Consider the following 21,976-nt stretch of genomic DNA (forward strand, 5'->3'; position numbering starts at 1 on the left):
GAACGTCTCCATGCCTCCTACCCAGATCCACAGTCCTTCTCCCCGACACACTCCGAAACCGACGTTTTGGAGGACTATATGGGTGACGACGTCCCCTTCCCAAGAGAGATGGACCCTGAGGGCCAACAGGACCCTGACCAGGCTTGGGATGACCCTGTAGACACAGGTGCACCTATGGATACACAGGACACGCAGCTCTATGGCGCAAAAACGTCTCTCACAGAGGACACTGCCGCATTCAACGCCCTAATTGAACGTGCTGCGGAAAATCATGGTGTGCAACTCCACTCTGACACAATCGAGGACGATTTTCTAATGGATACTTTCGCATCCTCAGAAAGGAATATCAAAACTCTACCCATGTTGAAAGGTGTCCTCAAACCAGCAAAGGACATTTTCAAAGAACCCACCAGGGCAAGAGTGATAAACCCCAGGATCGACAAAAAATATAGGTCGGCGCCTGGGGACCCTATGTACATTAGAGGCCAGTTGCCTCTAGATTCCATCGTAGTCGCTAATGCTCGCAAGCGGGCGCACTCGCAAACAACTGGGGATGCTCCTCCCCCGGACAAAGAGTCCAAGGTGCTAGAGACCTCCGGCAAACGGGTTGCAAGCCCAGGCAGCTAACATATGGCGTATTGCCAATACACAGGCGCTCCTACCTCGCTACGATCGCGCACACTATGACACATTAGAAACCCTACTCCAACATCTCCCTGACCAATACAAAGAGGGAGCAGAGATCCTCATCAGGGAGGGACAACTCCTCACAAACGCATCCATTAAGTGTGCACTGGATGCCGCAGATACAGCTGCCAGAGCAATAAACACCAGCGTCCTGCTACGACGACACGCCTGGTTACGAATCTCCGGATTCAAACCTGAGGTTCAAAATAACATTCTCAATCAGCCGGTCAACCCCGACTACTTATTCGGGCCGGAAGTTGACGCCACCCTAGAGAAAATAAAAAAGGACACAGACACTGCAAAGTCCATGGGGGCTCTCCAAACACAGACCTTTCGGAGTGGCTCCTTTCGTCGCCCCGGGAATAGAGGAGCAGGCAGAGGACAGGGGTCACAGCAAACCTACAACAAGGGCAACACACAAAGTACCTATGATAAAAACACCCGGGGTGAGTATCGTGGTTCCAGCACAAAGGGCAGAGGACGCGGATACGGCAATACCAGGTCCTCCCCCAAGAACAAACAGTGACGCCCTCTCCCTTCCTCCCGACCACATAACACCTGTCGGGGGAAGGCTACAAAGGTTCCTGTCCACGTGGAACTCCATCACCACGGACAGGTGGGTCAAAGATATTATCAAACACGGTTACTGCCTAGAATTAACCTCCACTCCACCCACAATACCGCCAAAACACCGTCCTATGTCCTCAGAGCACTTAGCGCTCTTACAGCAGGAAGTGCTAAGTATGCTGGAAAAAGGCGCAATAGAGGTCGTACCCGTCCACGAGCAAGGCATGGGGATATACTCCCTGTACTTCTTAATACCAAAAAAGGACGAGTCACTCAGACCTATACTAGACCTGAGACCCCTCAACCGCTACATTCTGTCAGAGCATTTCCACATGCTCACCCTACAACAAGTCCTCCCGCTGCTCAAACAGGGAGACTTCCTAGCCACGCTAGATCTCAAAGACGCATATTTCCACATACCCATTCACCCCTCACACAGAAAATATCTCAGGTTCACTATTCAAGGGCAGCACTACCAATTCAAGGTTCTCCCCTTCGGCGTGACAACAGCACCCAGAGTTTTCACAAAGTGCCTAGCTACGGTGGCTGCACATCTACGGAGGCAACACATTCACGTCTACCCTTACCTGGACGACTGGCTTGTACAGGCAAAGTCAGCCCAGCAATGTGCCAGCCACATGTCCCACACCATTCACCTTCTTCACAGTCTGGGGTTCTCACTAAATTACCCAAAATCACATCTCCAACCCGCACACGTACAACAGTACCTAGGTGCGACCATAGACACTCTGGCAGCCACAGCTCAGCCAAATTTAGTGAGGATCAACAGCATACAAATGCTGATTTCCAAGTTCAAACCACAACACTCCCTTCCTGCGCGAGTGTTCATGCAGTTGATAGGCATGATGGCCCCCTGCATCTTCATAGTCCCTCACGCGAGACTACATATGCGCCCGCTTCAGGAGTGCTTAGCACGTCAATGGAATCAGGCTCACGGGCCACTGAAAGACCTAGTGTTAGTGAGCGGTCGGGCATACAACTCTCTGCATTGGTGGAACCCACAAAACCTTTGGAAGGGCCGACCGTTCCAAGAGCCTGTTCCACAAATAATACTGACAGCGGACGCGTCTCTCCAGGGATGGGGAGCTCATGTACTCAATTACACAGTGCAGGGACTATAGACAATACAACAGAAAAAGATGCACATCAACCTTCTGGAACTGATGGCGATCTTCCTAGCAATGAAAGCATTCAAAGTACACTTGTGCAACAAAGTCGTGTTGATCCGGACGGACAACATGACCGCCATGTACTACATACAAAAGCAGGGAGGAACACACTCTCCACAGTTCTCATCTGGCTCAGAGCATGTGGAAGTGGGCCATTCAAAGGAACATGTTCCTCATGGCGGAACACCTCCCCGGCAAGGTCAACCAGATGGCGGATCTGCTCAGCAGACACAGCCACCAGATGCACGAGTGGGAGTTACACCCATCAGTACTCCAACCGTACTTCCAGCAGTGGGGTCATCCAGACATAGACCTATTCGCCACAAGCGAAAACGCAAAATGCCAAAGCTTTGCCGCCAGGTTCCCACATCCGCAGTCGCAGGGCAATGCGATATGGATGAACTGGTCCGGCAGATTTGCGTACGCTTTTCCCCCAGCACCATTGATTCCGCTGGTGGCGTGCAAACTCAGACAACACTCACTGGCACTCGTCCTGGTTGCTCCAACGTGGGCACGCCAACCATGGTACACCACCTTTCTCGAACTTTCCGTGGTGCCGCATCAAAGGCTGCGGATCAAACCCGCGCATTTGACGCAGAACCATGGAGAGAATCAGCACCCAGATCCGCAACAGCTGAACCTGGCAATCTGGCTCCTGAAGTCCTAGAGTTTGGCTACCTGAATCTGCCACCTGACTGTATGGACATCATTAAGGAAGCTAGAAGACCCACTACCAGAGCTTGCTATGCAGCCAAATGGAAAAGGTTCGTCATTTATTGCAATAACAATGACATTAACCCGCTAGATGCATCCATCCAAAACATAATTTGTTACCTATTACACCTATACCGATGCAATCTGGCATACACCTCAATACGTGTCCATTTGACCGCAATATCAGCCTATCTCCAGAACAGGCAGCACCTCTCTCTATTCAGAGTGCCTGCCATCAAAGCATTCTTGGAAGGACTCAAACGAGTAATTCCTCCAAGCCACCCACCAGCTCCAATGTGGAACCTCAACTTGGTCCTCACACGCCTGATGGGTCCACCCTTCGAACCTCTACACTCATGCGAGATTCAGTTCCTCACCTGGAAAGTAGCTTTCCTAGTAGCGATCACTTCTTTGAGGAGAGTTAGTGAACTCCAGCCACTAACCATTCAAGAGCCATTCATACAGGTTCACGCAAACTGGGTCGTACTACGTACCAACCCAACATTCATGCCCAAAGTGATCTCGCAGTTCCACATGACTCAAACTATTGAACTGCCTGTTTTCTTTCAAAACCCACAAACTGTCGCAGAAACAGCACTCCATACACTGGATGTAAAGAGAGCCCTCATGTACTATATAGACAGGACTAAAGTCTTCAGGAAAACAAAACAACTTTTCGTTGCCTTTGCCCCACACCACAAAGGTAACGCCATCTCCAAAGCAGGTATAGCCAGATGGATCGTTAAATGTATTCAAATTTGCTATCAAAAGGCTAAACGCACATTAACGATTCCCCCACGAGCCCACTCAACACGTAAGTTAGGGGCCTCCATGGCTTTCCTGGGAAACATTCCTTTGCATGATATATGTAGAGCAGCCCCCTGGTCCACTATACATACATTTACCAAACACTATTGTGTAGATGTACACTCAAAACAGCAGGCAGCTGTAGGACAGGCTGTTCTCAAAACTCTTTTTCAGACCGCTGCAGCTGGCACTGGTGGCCGCCGCTAATAGAGGGTACTGCTATGTATTCTATGCACAGATATGAATTCAGCAGCCCACATGCCTCGAACTGAATATGCTACTTACCAGTATGCATCTGTTCTTGGCATGTAGGGCTGCTGACATTCATATCGCCCACCCTCCTCCCCAGCGCCTGTAGCAGCTGCAGCTCTCAGAATTACTGTAAGCATGGTCATCACTTTCTGTATCTACTCCATCACTGCCACAATGGCGAAAAACAATCTGAGGATGGAGAGGATGCCCATGCGCACTATGGTCCATTGGAGGAGTCACCTATCTCAGGATACTTCGAAGACTCTTCCAGGACAACAACGTGCAAACATCCGGACCCAACACTAGGCGGCGATCTATGCACAGATATGAATGTCAGCAGCCCTACATGCCAAGAACAGATGCATACTGGTAAGTAGCATATTCAATTCTCTTGATGGTGGTTGTAACCGGGCCATATAACGTCAATAAACTATTGTGCAGATAGCCGTTTCTCATGCATTGGGGTTTCCCCTTTTGCCTTCAAAAGTTGGAATTTCTCGGAATACCTGGTCAGCTCTACAGAAGGTCCCAACAGTGTTTTTTACAGAAATATTTTAAAATTATAAGCTTTGTGTTCGAGGCATATGAGCTGCGGAATTCATACTGTAGCATAGATAGCCATCTCGTGTTGGGCTTGGATGCTTGCACCTTGTTGTTGTCTTGGAAGAAGTCTTTTGCAGTCACAAAATAGGGGACGCCTCCCTTGGGCGATAGTGCGCATGGGCATCGACTCCATCCTCAGACTGGTTTTTTTCCGCCATTGGGTTCAAACGTAACTTCTGCGCTCTGGTTCGGCACCATATTCTCCAAACCTTTTCGATGTGCAAACCAACATAAACTCAACTGCATTGTTCTCGATCGCGTGATCTTCGACGCGCACCTCAAATATTCGATTCCGGTCATCGACGCGGGCTGCTGGGCCTATCGACACCGTTCGGGCCTACGGCTCATGGAAAGGACTCCATTTAAAAAATTCCCCCAGTGTGGAACTAAATTCCCACACAGTGACCACCACAAAGTCTGTAACCTGTGACTCTCGCCAGAGCACGACTAGAATAATTGCCAGGCCTGCGCCTCCTTTCGATCCAAAAAGACCATCCGTGATCGCCGGGCCCGACGACGCATCATGGCGCTGCGAGCAGCTCCGGCACCGGTAGACATCTTTGATGAAGGCCGCGATGTCCCGGAAGAGGATTCTGAGGATCTCAATCGTGTCTGAAGCAGACGACTCTGACTCAGACGACCACATCACTCCAGGTCAACGAGTGAGTACAACTGCCCCAACCCCAATCCCACCTCAAAAAAAGAAGGCCCTGGTCAAGACTTCGCCTGCTGGCCCCTGTTGCGACCCAAAGAAGCTTCAGAAGCCCCGCCCCAGGGCCGGGCTCCGAAGATAAAGGACAAGCCTTCCGGCAGCTTGAGACCAAGCAAGCCGCATATCCGTGTCCCGCAGGCGCCATCGGCACCGAAGACTGGAGCGCAGCCTACTCCCAAAAAGACGTCAACACCGACCCTCTCTGCGCCGAAGGAAAAGGCATCAGGTCTGAAACCGAGACATTCGGAACTTCAAAAGATTTCCGCCTCCACATCGAAGCCGAAGGACCCAAAACCATCTCCCAAGGCTTTGGAGCAAAAATCCAAACCTCGCTCGGACCTGAAAAAATCGGCGCTGAAAGAGACTATAGAAGAGGAAGAACTTTTTTGACCGGATCCTATCGATCGGAAACAAGACTCTCCACATAGACCCCAAAACAGGACATGTGGCTGCTGTTCCACACAAGAAGAGGAAATTGGACACCCCAGACATTCCTGCAGTGCCTGTAAAAAGGAAAGACTGTGCTACTTCACCGTTGCGACCCTCTTCTCCTGTTCTTCCTACTAAGCCTGTCTCTCCTCCACATTCTCCTATACTTCCACCAAACTCACCACCACCACAGGATGATGATGATTTAGGGGATGGGGAGGCAACAATGACCCTTTTACTGACCCTGATGACGACACAGACGTACCACAGGACGATTGGGACGATTATGATGACCCAGTAGATCCTCAAGATCTCCCTGATCCCCATGCATACCCAACAAAGCCATCTCCCCCAGATGACAATATTGGTTTTAGTCAGCTTGTACATAGGGCTGCTCAGTACCATGGGGTTCCAATGCATTCAAACCCCGCAGAGGAGGACGTTCTAATAGACACCTTTGAACAGTCACTAAAGACTCTACAAACTCTGCTGATGTTAAAAGATGTCATTAAACATGCCCCTGACATTTTCAAGGACCTTGTTAGGGCTAGAATTCTCAATCCCAGGATTGAAAAGAAATATAAACCTGCCCCTAATGATCCCACCTACATCAAGGGTCAACTCCTTTTAAACTCCCTAGTGGTAACTAACGCTAGAAAACGTGCCAATTCTCAGACCTCTGGTGATGCGCCACCTCCGGACAAGGAGTCTAAATTATTAGATGCTTCTGGCAAACGAGTTGCTGCCCAAGCAGCTAATCACTGGCGGATAGCCATTACTTGCTAGATACGATGGGGCTCACTATGACCAACTGGAAACCCTATTGCAACATTTACCTGATAAATATAAGACCAAGGCCAATGATTTAATTCAAGGGGGGAAATTAGTTACTAATGCATCAATTAAGTGTGCCCTTGATGCAGCAGACACCGCCTCTAGGTCCATTAACACTAGCGTGTTACTCAGACGACATGCCTGGTTGCGCATCTCTGGCTTCAAACAAGAGGTACAAACGACTATCCTCAATCAGCCGTTCATTCAGGAACAACTTTTTGGACCGGCTGTAGACACCACTCTAGAAAAAATGAAAAAGGACTATGACTGCTAAATCCATGGGAGCATTACAGTCTGCATCCACATGTGGCTCCTTTTGACGCTCCTTCTGTAGAGGAGCATCCAAGAACATCAGTGCAGACACTGCTTCTTCCTACAAAAACACCGCACAAACATCCTCCAACAAGGGATATTTTAGAGGAGAATACAGGAGAAATAACAATAAGGGAAGAGGCGGAGGTAACAACAACACTCGCACCTCCCCCACTAACAAGCAGTGACTTCCCTCCAGACCATTCCACTCCGGTCGGACGGAGACCATCACAGTTCCTACCTGTCTGAAATTCCATCACTACAGACAAGTGGGTAAGACAAATTATCCAGTATGGTTACTGCCTTGAACTTACAGCCACCCCACCCACCATACTACCCAAACAGCATCCAATGTCTACAGAACATCTCACGCTCTTAAATCAGGAAGTACTCTCACTGCTTCAAAAGCATGCAATAGCACTAGTTCCCTTAGAGCATCAGGGAACTGGGGTTTACTCGCTGTATGTCCTAATCCCCAAAAAGGACGCCACCCTAAGGCCAATCCTCGACCTCAGATCCTCAATCTCTACATACAGTCAGATCATTTCCGCATGATCACTCACACTCTTCAGCAGGTCCTCCCACTACTTCAACAAGGAGACTTCCTTGCCACACTAGATCTCAAGGACGCCTACTTCCATAGTCCCATACACCCTGCTCACAGGTAATACCTTAGATTCATGTTGGACGGACAAAACTATCAGTTCAAAGTCCTTCCATTCGGGGTGCCCCAGCACCCAGAGTGTTCACAAAGTGCCTTGCAGTAGTAGCAGCACACTTGAGGAGACAACAAATCCATGCCTTTCCATACCTCGACGACTGGCTGATAAAAGCCAAATCACACAACCAGTGTATCCATCACACTTACCAAACCATCCAGCAACTACACAACTTGGGGTTCACAGTAAACTACACCAAGTCACATCTTCAGCCCTCCCACATACATGAGTATTTAGGGGCCACAATAGATACCTCCAAAGCTCTGGCATATCCCAATCCAACCAGGATACAAACACTCATCACCAAATTTCAGCCACAGCACTCCATTCCAGCGAGGGTGTTCATGCAACTCACAGGAATGATGGCCTCTTGCATTTTCATTGTACCTCACGCAAGACTTCAAATGCGACCTTTACAGGAATGCTTAGCACGTCAGTGGAACCAGGCTCAAGGTCAACTTACAGATCTGGTGTTGGTAGACAGCCACACACATCGCTCTCTTCAGTGGTGGAACACACAAAACCTTTCCAGAGGGAGGCCGTTCCCACAGATAGTGCAAACAGCAGACTCATCACTCTCCGGCTGGGGAGCCCATCTCCTACACCACACAATTCAGGGCAAGTGGACCACCCAACAAAAATTGCTCCACATCAACCACCTAGAATTACTAGCAATATTTCTAGCGTTAAAATCATTCCAAACACATTTTCTCAACAAAACTGTCCTAGTCCGCACTGACAATGACAGCGATGTATTCTATACAAAAACAAGGAGGAACACATTCTCTGCAACTGCCTCATCTAGCGCAAAGCATATGGAGATGGGCCATTCCACAAAACATATATCTGTTAGCAGAACATCTTCCAGGGGTGAAGAATCAGATAGTGGATCTGTTAAGTCTGCAGACTCCACTGATACACGATGGGAACTTCATCCGCAAGTTCTTCAACCTTTCTTCCAAATGTGGGGACAACCAGACATAGATCTGTTCGCCACACACGCAGATGCAAATGCCCAACCTTTGCCGCCAGGTTCCCACACACGTTGACCAAGGGCAATGCGATATGGATGAACTGGTCAGGCAGATTTGCGCACTCTTTTTCGCCACTCCCACTCATTACGTTAGTAGGACGCAAACTCAAGCAACAGTCTCTCAAAATGATCCTAGTTGCTCCCACATGGGCCCGGCAACCGTGGTTCTCAACACTCCTCGAACTCTCAGTAGTTACACACCAGAAGCTACCTCTCTTCCCAAGAGTGCTCACACAGAACCATGGAGAGATAAGGCACCCAGATCCAGCGCAGCTGAACCTAGCAATCTGTCTCCTGAAGTCCTAGAGTTTGGTTACTTTAACCTCCCACCTGAATGTATGAATATTATTAAAGAAGCCAGACGCCCCACTACTAGAGCTTGCTATGCAGCTAAATGGAAAAGATTCATAATTTACTGCAATAACAACAATATAGATCCATTAGATGCTTCAATTCAGAACTTTATCTGCTATTTGCTACATCTACAAAGATGCAATCTGACATACTCATCAATCAAATTACAACTAGCTGCCCTTACAGCCTACCTGCAAAACAGACAACACTTGTCATTGTTTAGGGTACCCGCTATCAAAGCCTTTATAGAAGGCCTTAAAATAATAATTCCACCCAGACTACCACCCTCTCCAGTGTGGAACCTTAACATTGTTCTTACTAGACTTATGGGTCCCCCATTTGAGCCTTTACATAAATGTGAATTACAATTCCTTACATGGAAGGTAGCCTTCCTTATCGCAATCGCCTCTCTCAGAAGAGGGAGTGAGATCCAGGCTTACAAATACATCGTAACAAAGTGGTTCTCAGGACAAATCCAAAGTTCCTTCCAAAAGTCATTTCTGCTTTCCATCTTAACCAATCAGTAAAGTTACCAGTATTTTTCCAAAACCCTGATTCGGTAGCAGAAAGAGCTCTTCACACACTAGACGTCAAATGAGCTTTACTTTATTACATAGACAGGACTAAAGCCTTTAGAAAGTCAAAACAACCTTTTGTAGCTTTCTCATCCCCTCATAAAGGCAATCGCATCTCCCAAGCTGGAATTGCAAGGTGGATAGTAAAATGCATTCAAATATGTTACCAGAAAGCAAAACGTACGCTAAAAATTCCCCCAAGAGCGCATTTAACTCGCAAACTGGGGCTTCCATGGCATTCTCAGGGAATATTCCCCTAGAAGACTTTTGTAAGGCAGCAACATGGTCTACAACACAAACCTTCACTATACACTATTGTGTAGATGTGCAGGTGAAGTAACAGGCTTCTGTAGGCAAGGCTGTTCTTAAGACACTTTTTCAAACCACTGCAACTGATACAGGCGACCACCGCTAGGGGAGACACTGCTATACAGTCAATGCTACAGTATGAATTACGCAGCTCATATGTCTCGAAAGGAAAATGCTACTTACAAGTACACATCTGTTCTTGGCATGTAGAGCTGCGGAGATTCATATGCCCACCCGCCTTCCCGGAGCCTGTATCTGTTCCAGTGTTATCTTGATTATAGATACATTCACATGGACATCTCTTCTACTTCTTACTGACTCCATCATTTCCCATCATGGCGCAAAGAATCTGAGGATGGAGTCGATGCCCATGCGCACTATCGTCCAAGGGAGTAGTCACCTATCTCGTGACTGCAAAAGACTTCTTCCAAGACAACAAGGTGCAAGCATCTGAGCCCAACACCAGATGGCAATCTATGCTACAGTATGAATCTTTGCAGCTCTACATGCCAAGAACAGATGCATACTAGTAAGTAGCATTTTCCTTTCCCCCCTCATGGTTTGAATGATAATGCTAATACACTAGTCAACGGAACATAAGAAACGCAACGTATTCTGCTTTCAATGGTTTATATCATAATAAGATTTGCCTAAAACTCGCTAGATGGGGTATTACGGCTACCAAATCTTTGTATTGTAATTCGTGGATAAAGGTTAAATTGGCTCATAGGTGACCATGTCACAAAGAAGCTAATGATAAAAGCTTAAAACACTACTGGCTCCTCTACAACATACAGGTTAAAAAGCAAATTTACCAGATGCCATTAGGGTTGACTCGGTGTTCGAAGTCTGAAACATGAACCCCTCATCTAAGACTAACTTATAGTCTGGTTCAAATAATCCTTTCAGTTTTGTTTACTTTCTGCAATTGGTTGCAAAATGTATGTGTGAAAAGGGCAAAGGAAATGCAGGTTAAAAAGGCACTGTGGGAGACTATTGATTGAACATGTTTTTACTTTACAGATTGTAAATATTAATGTTAAACATTTCTTTTGTATAATTGTAATCCAGAGACTGCTGAGAGTAGTCAGTGTGAAGCTACCCTAGATTTAGAGCTTAGTTGGCTTAAAAAAACTACTCCAGTTCAGCACATATGCACCCACAAACGTGTACATGGTTGATAAGTGTTGTGTGTCTTTGTAGAAACATTTCACTTGTGGAGTTCATCACAAATGTGTTTTGTCATTGTCCCACAAATTTCACTAAATATTTCCCACTCATGTATAATAATGTTATCGGTTGAATGCCGAAGTTGAGTCACTCATTTTTTAATTGTCCGCTTTATTATTGATGGGGCCCCAGCTTCATGTTTGAAGTTATTTTTAAAACCGTCCTGATAACCCATTGAACTAATTTATTATACATGAAGTGGGATCCATCTGATTTGTTGTGATTGATGTGCATCATGGAAGAGTATTATCGCACCATAGGGTTGTAACCTTGTTTTTATTTCCAGAATAAAGCAATTGCTACTCCTGTACAAGGGGTGTGGGACATGAGAAATAAACAGTTTCACACAGGAATTGAGATAAAGGTCTGGGCAATTGCTTGTTTTGCACCACAGCGACAGTGCACTGAAGTTCATCTGAAGTAAGTGCATTTTTTTTTTCTTTCCTTTTGTATATCTTTGCTTATTGTTCTACTGTTCATTTCAAATCAAACAGTTGGGAAGTACAAGGTGCAGGCTACCTTAAAGTCACTAGGCTTCTCTAATTTTGCTTTCACTAAAGAATGGGGAAAGAGGAATGTTTAAAGAGGAAAATATCTCCTTCCTTGCAGACTTGTAAATGTACAAAATTGAACTACTTGTGACTTGAAAATTTTCTCAGGTGGATAACCATGAATGCAGGTGAAAAACAGAGCCCAAGCAGAGGATTCTACTCATTAACCGGGAAGAAGGCCGGTACCTAGCCTCATTCGGGGTGTAAAAAAACCACAGGAGCAACCCATAGACAGTTTAATGTCAGAATTTAGTAACAAGAATAATCTCTACATACAAGTTAAAGTTTATTTTTGTAGGAAAAATAGTGCTCAACAGTGTAGGTACAAAAAGAACAATTGATGGACGGAATGCTGAACAATGTCAAACATTCACCCCAATACAGAGATCTGGGCTAAATCCATTTTTTTCTCTCCTTACCATTCTAGTTTGAACCCAGCCATAAGCAAATCAGTCTTTACACTGCTTCCCATGGGAGCAATCGAGCCTGAACTGCCAGGCCAGGCCTTCCCTTGACCGGAAATAAGCATCCTGGGACCGATTTCGGAGTATCACCCCTTCGTCTGCCAGGATAGCCTGAATCTAGTGGCATGATGAGGGGTGGATCACTAAGTTGAGAGAAATGCTTGTTAAAATGATCTTCCATTTAAAGATCACCTTGCTCCAATTGGCATAGTTCACTTTTACGTAAGGTCACCGTTATGAGGAACAGGGTCAAGACTGATTTGCATATGAATGGCTCCAAACTAGCATGACGAGCATAAAAATAATGATGGATTTAGGTCTAGATCTCTGTACTGGTGTGATTGTTCACATTGTTTATTATTCCGTCCATCAATTGTTCTTTTTGCATTTGTGTAGCAAGCTGGGTTTATGTTGCAGTCCTCCCCACCCCCCCATTTGTTGCCAGACTACTCATGCACCTTGACTTGATGTGCCCTGGGTCCCATGCAATCCGGTTCCCAGGGCTTGTGTTCTTTCCGAAACCTATAACTTGTACTCCCAATTGGCACCTCGCTTGTAAAAGTTACTCTGGGTACCAAGGGCACTGTGGCCAGTGAAGGCCTCTAAGGGCTGCAGCACTTATTCTGCCACCACACACTCACTCAAGGCTGTGTGTTTTGGTGCAGAACAAAGTGAAGAGTCGACTTGGCACTTACAACCCACTGCCCTGACATAGGTCAGCCACGCCTCTAGCTGGGTGCACTATACAGGGGCATGAGCCCTGTACCCCTACAGTGTCTAGACCAATTCTTAGACATTGTAAGTGCAGTGCTGCCATTAAGAGTTTATGGTGCTGGGAGTTTGTCATTACGAACGCCACAGTTCCATAATGGCTTTACTGAAATCCGAGAAGTTTGGTATCAAACTTCTCAGCACCTTAAACCCACACTGATGCCAGTGTGGGATTTAATTAAAAAAATGCACTCAGCGGGCAACTTAGAGATGCCCCCTGAAAAACGACCAGTCTCTGGTGGGTTCCCTGAATGGGACACACCAGCCTGCCACCATGAGACATGTTTCTGGACCCCTGGGATGGGAGCCTTCGCTCCCTGAGCCCAAAAATGAATCCTTTCCTGGGCAGAGGTATTCACACCTCCCCCAGGTCAGGAAGAGCCATCTGTGGCAGGGAAGCTTCAAAGGTCTTGCCGCTTTTATATAATGCGACGCCCAGCACAATAAGGGTGTAGTCACCTTAAGGTCAGTAGCCCATTGGCTACTTACCTTCAGACCCCTAAAACACCCCCTAAATACAGTATTTATAAGGCAGCCCTGAACCAGGAAGACAGAGTCCCGCAACCTAAGAAGGACGCCCACAGAGGAGACTGCATAGAAACACTGACTTGACCTCAGACCTACTGGCCGTCTGCAGATTCCAGAGATAAAATGCCGCCTTGTCCTTCAGCCAGTGACCTCCAGAACCCTGGGAGGACTGATTGCCTTCAGCAAAGACCAGATCCCCTGTGAACAGCAGCTCTGTTAAAAAAAACTCCCAAGACAGACTCTGAGCCTGCTGAGGACAAAGAAACCTGACGCCTGGAACCACCACTGCACCTGACGCCTACGGTCTGAATCCAGGTGACCCAACGGTCCCAGCGGGGTCCCCCAGCGCTCCAGAGGCGTAGTCCACCGTGGGTTAACCCCTCTAGGACTCCCCGACTGCGAGTGGCCCGTTAAGGTGAAATCTGACCTCAAAAGACACCCCTGCATCCAGCCGTCCTGCGCCCTGGAGAAGAGAATCTGAGGTGTACCTATGTCCCCAAGCCCTCCAAATTACCTGCCCATCTGTTGGTTCCTCCAGGAAGTCTTCCTGGACTGAGCCTGCAGTCAAAATCTCCCATTGAAAACAACAGGGCACTCGATGCCAAAACAGCACCCTGCACCCAGTTGCCCCTGTGGGTGTATCTTGGATGCTAACTCTGATTCCACTTTGCCCTGAGCCTAACCCACATTGGATAACATTGGGCCTCAACACTCTGCACCCGGCCGCCCTGGTGCTGCTGAGGGTGTTCTGTGAGTGCATCCTCGACCCAAAATTCCAACCCCCACAAATAAGTACTTACCTGCAAACTGTTAATTTAATTGCCTTCCATAGGATTAGATTGACTGTTTTTCCTTGCAAATTCTAAGTGTGGAGTTGGTTTGTATGAAACACTGAAAAACTGCAACTGTACTTAAAGTGAACTACTTACCTTTTGTCTAGGAAATGTCTCGGTGTGATATTTAGGCATATCGCATTGATTAGCAAAAGTAAAAAGTGTTGTAAAAAGTATCGTGTACAGTAATCTGTAAAGTAATTTCGAACTATTGACTTGCCTGTAATTCAACCAACTGCATTTAAAACTGCATTCAACTGTAAGTCACTGTATAAGATTTTGCAAAGTATTATTTCACTTACCTGCACCAGGATTTGATTGGTTCTAGAAATAAAATAACTAAATAATATGATTGGTTCTAAAAATAAAATAACTAAATAATATTTTTTATACAAATTAGTCTGGGTTCAGTCTTTGAGTATGTGACATCATTAGCTGCCTGTGTGTGTACAACAAATGCTTAACACTACCCTCTGCCAAAGCCTTACTGCTCGCCCACACTACCACAAATGGAGAGTAAAGTGCTATCTACTTTTACCTCTGCCTACCTTTGGGGTTCTACGAAACTCTGTGCACACTATACCTCATTTTGGTATGGTATATGCAAAGCCAGCTTCCTACAATGCCTAGACTTGGGTCCTGTGTTCACCATGCTACTTGATTCAGACTATCCTGGCAGATATGTGGTGATAACCCGAAACCGGTCCTCGGATGCTTGTTTCCGGTCCAGGGAGGACCTGGCCTGGCAGTATGGGCTCTACTGTATCCATGGGGAGCAGGGTCAAGACTGATTTGCATATGTCTGCGTCCAAAATGGGGTGGCGTGATGAGCAAAAAAGCAATGGATTTAGGCCCAGAATTTTGTACTGTGGTTGAGGGTTTGGCATTTTTCAGCATTCCGTCCATCAATTGTTCTTTTTGCGACAGTGTAAGTAGTCACACGGTGGCAGAGTTAGGCAAATAACTGAAGAAAGCAAGAAAAAAGTGATGACATTTAAAATGTGGTGATAGAAATAAGGCAATAAGCTGTTTGCAGAGCATATTTCATTATTACACACAAATTAAAGTTCATTGCTCCTTAGTGTCTTTGTTTTAATAATAGTCGTTACACCTCATAATGTCAATGGCGTTTTGACCCTACAGTAGATTTAGTCATCAGGACAGAAAGGATTGTGGCGAGCACAAAATTGTTAAGACAAAATTCAGTGACAGATATTCTGAGTGAGGAACCTTGCCCATTGGGCATATGGTCTCGGTTTATAGTCTGCTACAGCGATAACAAGTAATGTTAACGGAAATGTCTATCCCTTCAAGTGCACGGGCGAAGTAGAGAACCACCAGCAAGGTTATTGTGGTATGTTCAATCTGTAGTAGACCTACAGCTGCATTCCGAGGAGGAAGCGTTCATGACAGATAAAGGGCAGTATGGCCCGATCGAGTCCTGTTGGAATCTTCTGCTCACGTGGTCAGGAGTAGATTGATGCCACGTTGATGGGCCAGGAAAACGGAATTAAAGAACTGTAGTGCTCTTGAAAATGTTTTTGTAAAATGGGCTGCATAATGGAGAAAAAAAAGACAAAACCCACGAGTGCTCGCAGAAAGCAGGTTGAAGCCAAATTGCAAGCCTAAGGTAGATTGAACAACCATCTACAGCTAGAATCCACATGTAATTGGGAGGTGAATTTGAAAAGATATCCGTTTCAGCTGTGGGCTGCAAAAAAATTAGAGGGTGTGTTAACAGGTGGGGAAAAAGCCATTCTCTGTTGGCTGGCCATGAAGAAATTAATTACGGCTATGTAGAGGCTGGTAACGCATAACTGGTCCTATCGGGAGGGAAAAATATGCGCTACTGTCATCCTGAGTCTGACTTTGAAAACTTCCTCCATACGGCCTTTGATTTAAAAAAAAAAACAAAAAGTAAATTATGGCCTGCCACCAGGGAGGTTTAATCACCAGTGAACATCTGACCAGAAGAGATGAGGTGAAGAGTGCTATATTCAGTGACTAGTCCGTAAAATTATGTTCTGCTATTTGCGCTCTTTGGAATGAGTAGTTCTTTGAATTTATCAATGTGCATTTCACCCCCTTCTCCAAACAGTTTTATCAGCGAGGCATGCTGTATTCAGCACTACTGGCTGTTTGGCATGGGGCTTTAATCGCCCGTCCACACCACATGCTTCCAGGAACCGTTGCCGCATGCACTCCCCGATTTGTTGTCCACGATATCCCATTGGACCGCTGGCCTCGCCTGTGAGAATGTGCTATCTTTCTTGCATGGTATGCCCCCACTTTTTGCTGAATGTACTTTGACTGAGTGTGCCCTGGACTCCTGCCAATCAGGTGCCCAGGGCCTATGTTCCTTCCCTAAACAAAAACCTCAAAGCCAAATTGGCAAACCCTGGCCACATGTCAGCCCCTTGTAAATGGTACCCTAGGTACCCAGGTCCTTGTGACCAGGGAAGGCCTCTAAGGGCTGCAGCACTCATTGAGCCACCCCTAGAGGCAATGTACCCTAACACACACACACACACACACACACACACACACACACACACACACACACACACACACACACACACACACACACACACACACACACACACACACACACACACACACACACACACACACACACACACACACACACACACACACACACACACACACACACACACACACACACACACACACACACACACACACACACACACACACACACACACACACACACACACACACACACACACACACACACACACAGACACACAGACACACAGACACACAGACACACACAGACACACACAGACAGACACAGACAGACACACAGACAGACACACAGACAGACACACAGACAGACACACAGACAGACACACAGACAGACACACAGACAGACACACAGACAGACACACAGACAGACACACACACAGACACACACAGACACACACAGACACACACAGACACACACACAGACACACACACAGACACACACACACACAGACACAGACACAGAGACACACAGAGACAGAGACACACAGAGACACACAGAGACACACAGAGACACACAGAGACACACAGAGACACACAGAGACACACAGAGACACACAGAGACACACAGAGACACACAGAGACACACAGAGACACACAGAGACACACAGAGACACCCCCCCCCCCCCCCCCCCCCCCCCCCCCCCCCCCCGGGCTGGCTGAGTGTCTCGGTACAAGACAAAACAGAGAGACGACATGGCACACATCCCTGTGTGCCATGCCCACAACCTACACTGCCCTGGCATACATCAGCCACCCCTCTAGCTGGCTGCCATATGCCAGTGGTGTGGGCACAGAGGCAGGAGCCCTGTGCCCCTACAGTACCCAGGTCCATTCATGGGCCTTTAAGAGCAGTGCTGCCATTTAAGAGTACATGGTTCTGAGAGCTCGTCAAACACGGTATCAAACTGCTCAGCACATTAAATCCACACTGATGCCAGTGTGGGATTTAATGTACCAAGCACCACAGAGGGCATCTTAGAGGGGCCCCCTGAAACCTAACCTTCAATCCACGTCTGTTCTGAGGCTGCCTAGGCTGCCACACAGCAGACATGTTGCTGGACCCCTGGGTAGGAGTGCCCCTGCTCTCCTGGGTCTGCAACAATGCACATCCTGGGCGAGGTGCTAAATCTCCTCCCCCAGGATGGGCAGGTGGAAGCTTCAAAGGCATGCCGCCTCTGTGAGCTTCCCCAGGCCAATACAACCCCCCACCCTGGCGGGAAGCTTGGCCGGAAACCCCAAATAAGGACATGGGATGTGCCAGCCTGCCAACCCCACCCCTCAGGTGGGGGAGGCGAGGTGAAGCACATCCCGGGCTCTCGCCATCTTGAAGATGGGGAGCCCTGCCCAATCAGGATTAGGCTACTGCCCCCCTCCCACAGGAGAGAGGCAGGATAGGGGATGTAGCCACCCCAGGACAGGGACCCATTGGTCCCTGCCCTTCACCTACCTGTAACGCCCCTAAATCTAGTATTTAGGGGCACCCTGAACCAACCTACCCCAGATTCCAGATTCCGAAATCCAAAGAAGAGCTAGAAGAAAGAAGACCTGCCTGTGAAAAGTTGGCCTGGTATATGATGCTCACTAGTTAAAGTGATCACCTTGTACCATGCCAAGCAACCCTTATGGTGTGGTTGTAAGTCAACCTTTTCGGACTAGCTGCCCTAGTGGTAGCGTAGGCTAAGCAGTCTTTGAGGCTAAACTCGTGAAGCGTGTTAAGCCAGCTGTTTTACCAAATGCAACCCCCTTTTATACCAATGAAAGGACACCACACAGATATATATTCAAAATATATATGTATTTATTTCTCAAAGTAACCCCTAGTCTCTTTATGAGCACAGGAGCACAAATCGTCAAACAAGATTATCACAGAATACACAGAAGTTGCACTTTATATGGATAGGCCCTGGTGGCCACTCGAACCATATACTAAAATAGTGGTATAAGTACCACGAACAGGAAAGGGAAAAGGCCTAGGGCCTCTAGAATCGCTGGGCCTACAAGGAGCTAACGTCAGTTAGTGACCAGGAGGTCCACGGGTGGCGTGTGCAGAGCAAATAGTCACACGCGTGCTCCCATAGGTTTCAATGGGTGCGTAAAAAGTACAAAGTTACTGCAAAAGGAATCTTCCGGATGACCTAGGAACTTAAGATTTGGAACACAGGCACTAGAGATGTAATACCACACTTGGGCACCTGAGTGCCAGCTTTACCTCACCCACAGGAAGCGGGTGCATAGGCCTCGAAGTGCGTCGGGTTTCTTCTATCTGTTCCGTGGGGCCTGTAGACAAAAGTGCTGCAGGCGGTCGGTCGGGAAGAGATGCAGTGGATCCAAGAGTGGATCGGAGATGTTGAAGACCTGTAAGCAGAGGGGACAGTGTTCACAGTCACTAGCCAGTGACCAGCGTGGCACCAGGTGGGTACCAGGCGATGTCGGGTGCAAACAGGAAGGAAGGTGTAGCTTGACTCTGCAGCCACGTGGTCCCTGAAGGTCGACGACGTCCAGGAGTCGAGTCACGAGCTGTCCCACGCAGGCTCTCGCTGTCGGCGGTGTCGGCGACTTGATCGAAGCAAACAAGCCTTGGCAAAAGCAATTGTTGTGGGCAAGGAGATAAGCTGATGGTTCTGACCAGCAAGGTCAGAGGAACGGCTCCTTTGGAGGGGAGCAAGGGCCAGTCTGGAGCAACCAGACCAGCGGTGTTTGTCGTAGATTTCGTCGCCAAGATGGCCACTAGCCAGCGGGCCAGCAACCGGTTAGGCGCGTCGAGTGGCAAAATGCAGAAGGGCCCCACGCAGATCGTGGAGATGCTGGAGGGCTCACCTTTGGTGCAGAGGCTGCTCGAGGGTTGGGCTTCTCAGGACCCAAAGCACAACTTGGAGGGAGCCTCGGTTGTTGCACTGGTCAGCTTGTCGTAGTCGTTCCAAGATGGCTGGCTCCACGTGTCTCGGTGCCTCCACGGGTCTCCTCTTTGCAGGGACTGTGGATCGGGCGGTGAGAGGTCTGGAGGTCCAGGTCTTGTCAGTCTCTGGGCTCGGGCTCCGGCGGGAGGCGGCGGCAAAGCAGACGTTGATTCGCTGGATGGTGCTTGCGTTAGCAAGGTGGTCACTCCCTGACCACAGGGGAGATTTTCTTCAGTCTTCTGTGCAGCAGAATGTCGAAGTTCCCGTCTTCTTCTTAGTTTCAAGTTGATTCCAGGATGTCTAAAGTCTTAGGACACAGCTCCTACCTTTATTCGGATTCTAGGGGCCGGACTACCTGCTAGGTCCCTCCCTATGGGTGGGACCAGGAAGGGGGGTGGTTACACCCCCAATCCTTTGTCCAGCTCGCCCCAGGCCCGGGACTGGTGTGCCCCAGGACCGGTTTGAACTGGCATATGCCCCGAGGCTCCTTGTGAGCCACAGGCATGTCTGGTTTCTTTCAAGCCCTACCTGACCAATACACAAAATCCTGTCTGGGGTGGTGCATGCACCTCCCCTGGCAGGAAACCCTTTGTCCACACCTCCCAAGCTGGAAGGACTCCCAGCAGCAGGAGGGCAGACTTGTGTCTGTGGTGGCAGCATCCATTTTGTGGAGCTGAGGCTATGTCTGATTTTACCCGGGTTTCAGGCACTGTACATGTCGTGTCCCTCTAGAAGGGTGGAATGCTAACCCCGTCGCCAGAATTGGCGAGGGGTTAGTATTCCAATTCGTATGACACCTTACTCGACATGTTTTGATAAAGCCAAACCAAAGATAGCATTTAACCGCGAGGTTCATAATGCACTTAAGAGTATATGGTATGACGATATCTGGAAACAGTAGAAGGAAGTTGTTCCGACCACTGCAGACAGGCTCAGCTCATGCCAGAGCACCATCTCACATGGAACCAAGCACTCTGCCTTCAGGATTGTTAAGGCCTGCCATAGGAGTGACTTATAGGTTACCAGGTGTCCCATTTAAGTTTAGGTATAGGTATACTACACCTAAGTAAGAGGTGATTACACCAACTTACCCCAGCTGAGTGATCAGCCAGTTGTGTCAGATTGTTAGGCCAAGCCTGGGGTGGCATAATACATGCTTCAGCCCCTGGCAGGCCTTGGATACACCAATGCCCTGGGTACCTAGTGTACACTGGTACAGGGGCTGACAGGGTGATCCAACCAATTGGGTATGTACCTAGGGTACATGGAGTCCATTTTACAGAGAGAGCAGATAGCCTGAGAGCCTGAATGGCAGGATCTCAGGCCAACTAAGTCGAAAAACCAGCTAGACACTAGGCAAAAATTTGGGGGTAACCATAGTCAGATATCCACCTTCCTACACAACCCCCCCCCAAACGAAGGGAGATAAGGCTGACCTTGACCAGGTAAGCCTATATTGCCCAAGTGGCCATATAAGGAGGAACCAGCACTGGCATGGTTACCCCCTGTCTCATGGTCCACTAAGCAATCCCTCACCCTAAGGGTATCAGAGGGTCTCCACCATAGGGAATCTCTACCTGTGGTGTGTCTTGGCAAAGTAAAAGGCTGGTGTTGAGATGGAGTACTGAAGTGAGTGTCCTCAAAGTGAGGCCTCAGCTTCCTCCAATCATCCTCCACCATGGATGCCTTTCTTTCTTTAACTGAGTTGCACTGTGCTCTCAGGGTCAGCCTCTGGCTACCTAAAGCTGGAGGCTGGGTCCCTTTTGTGGGCTTACTGGAGGGACAGGTCAGGTTTGGGGCCCTAAGGTCCCATGTTTGCCTGTGCCCAACAGAATCCCCCTGGGGGAGGTCCCTAACTACCTGTAAAGGAGATCCCTCAGGAATGTTTTTACCCATCACCTGACTAGGGCTACTAGCCAGGCAATCCTCATTCTTTTGATGGGGGGGTTCTTGTGGACAGGGGCCCTCTGGGGGTCCACTGGCCTCCCTGACCTCTGCAGCCCTGGGCTGACTGAGGCAGGGTAGAGAGAGGCAGGCTACCTGCACCAGACTGGATCC

General features: G+C 48.1%; 1 protein-coding gene across 4 annotated transcripts in view; it reads left to right on the forward strand.

Annotated features, from left to right (window-relative positions):
• AGO2 (argonaute RISC catalytic component 2) overlaps positions 1–21,976 on the forward strand; it is a 524,350-nt gene that overhangs the window by 216,282 nt on the left and 286,092 nt on the right. For all 4 annotated transcript variants that reach the window (XM_085604853.1, XM_085604855.1, XM_085604857.1 and 1 more), the window contains exon 11: positions 11,614–11,747. In XM_085604853.1, the coding sequence (XP_085460979.1) occupies positions 11,614–11,747 (134 nt within the window). The remainder of the gene's footprint in view (positions 1–11,613; positions 11,748–21,976) is intronic.

This window comes from Triturus cristatus, chromosome 5_1 (genome assembly GCF_964204655.1).
Source record: "Triturus cristatus chromosome 5_1, aTriCri1.1, whole genome shotgun sequence".
Classification (NCBI taxonomy): domain Eukaryota; kingdom Metazoa; phylum Chordata; class Amphibia; order Caudata; family Salamandridae; genus Triturus; species Triturus cristatus.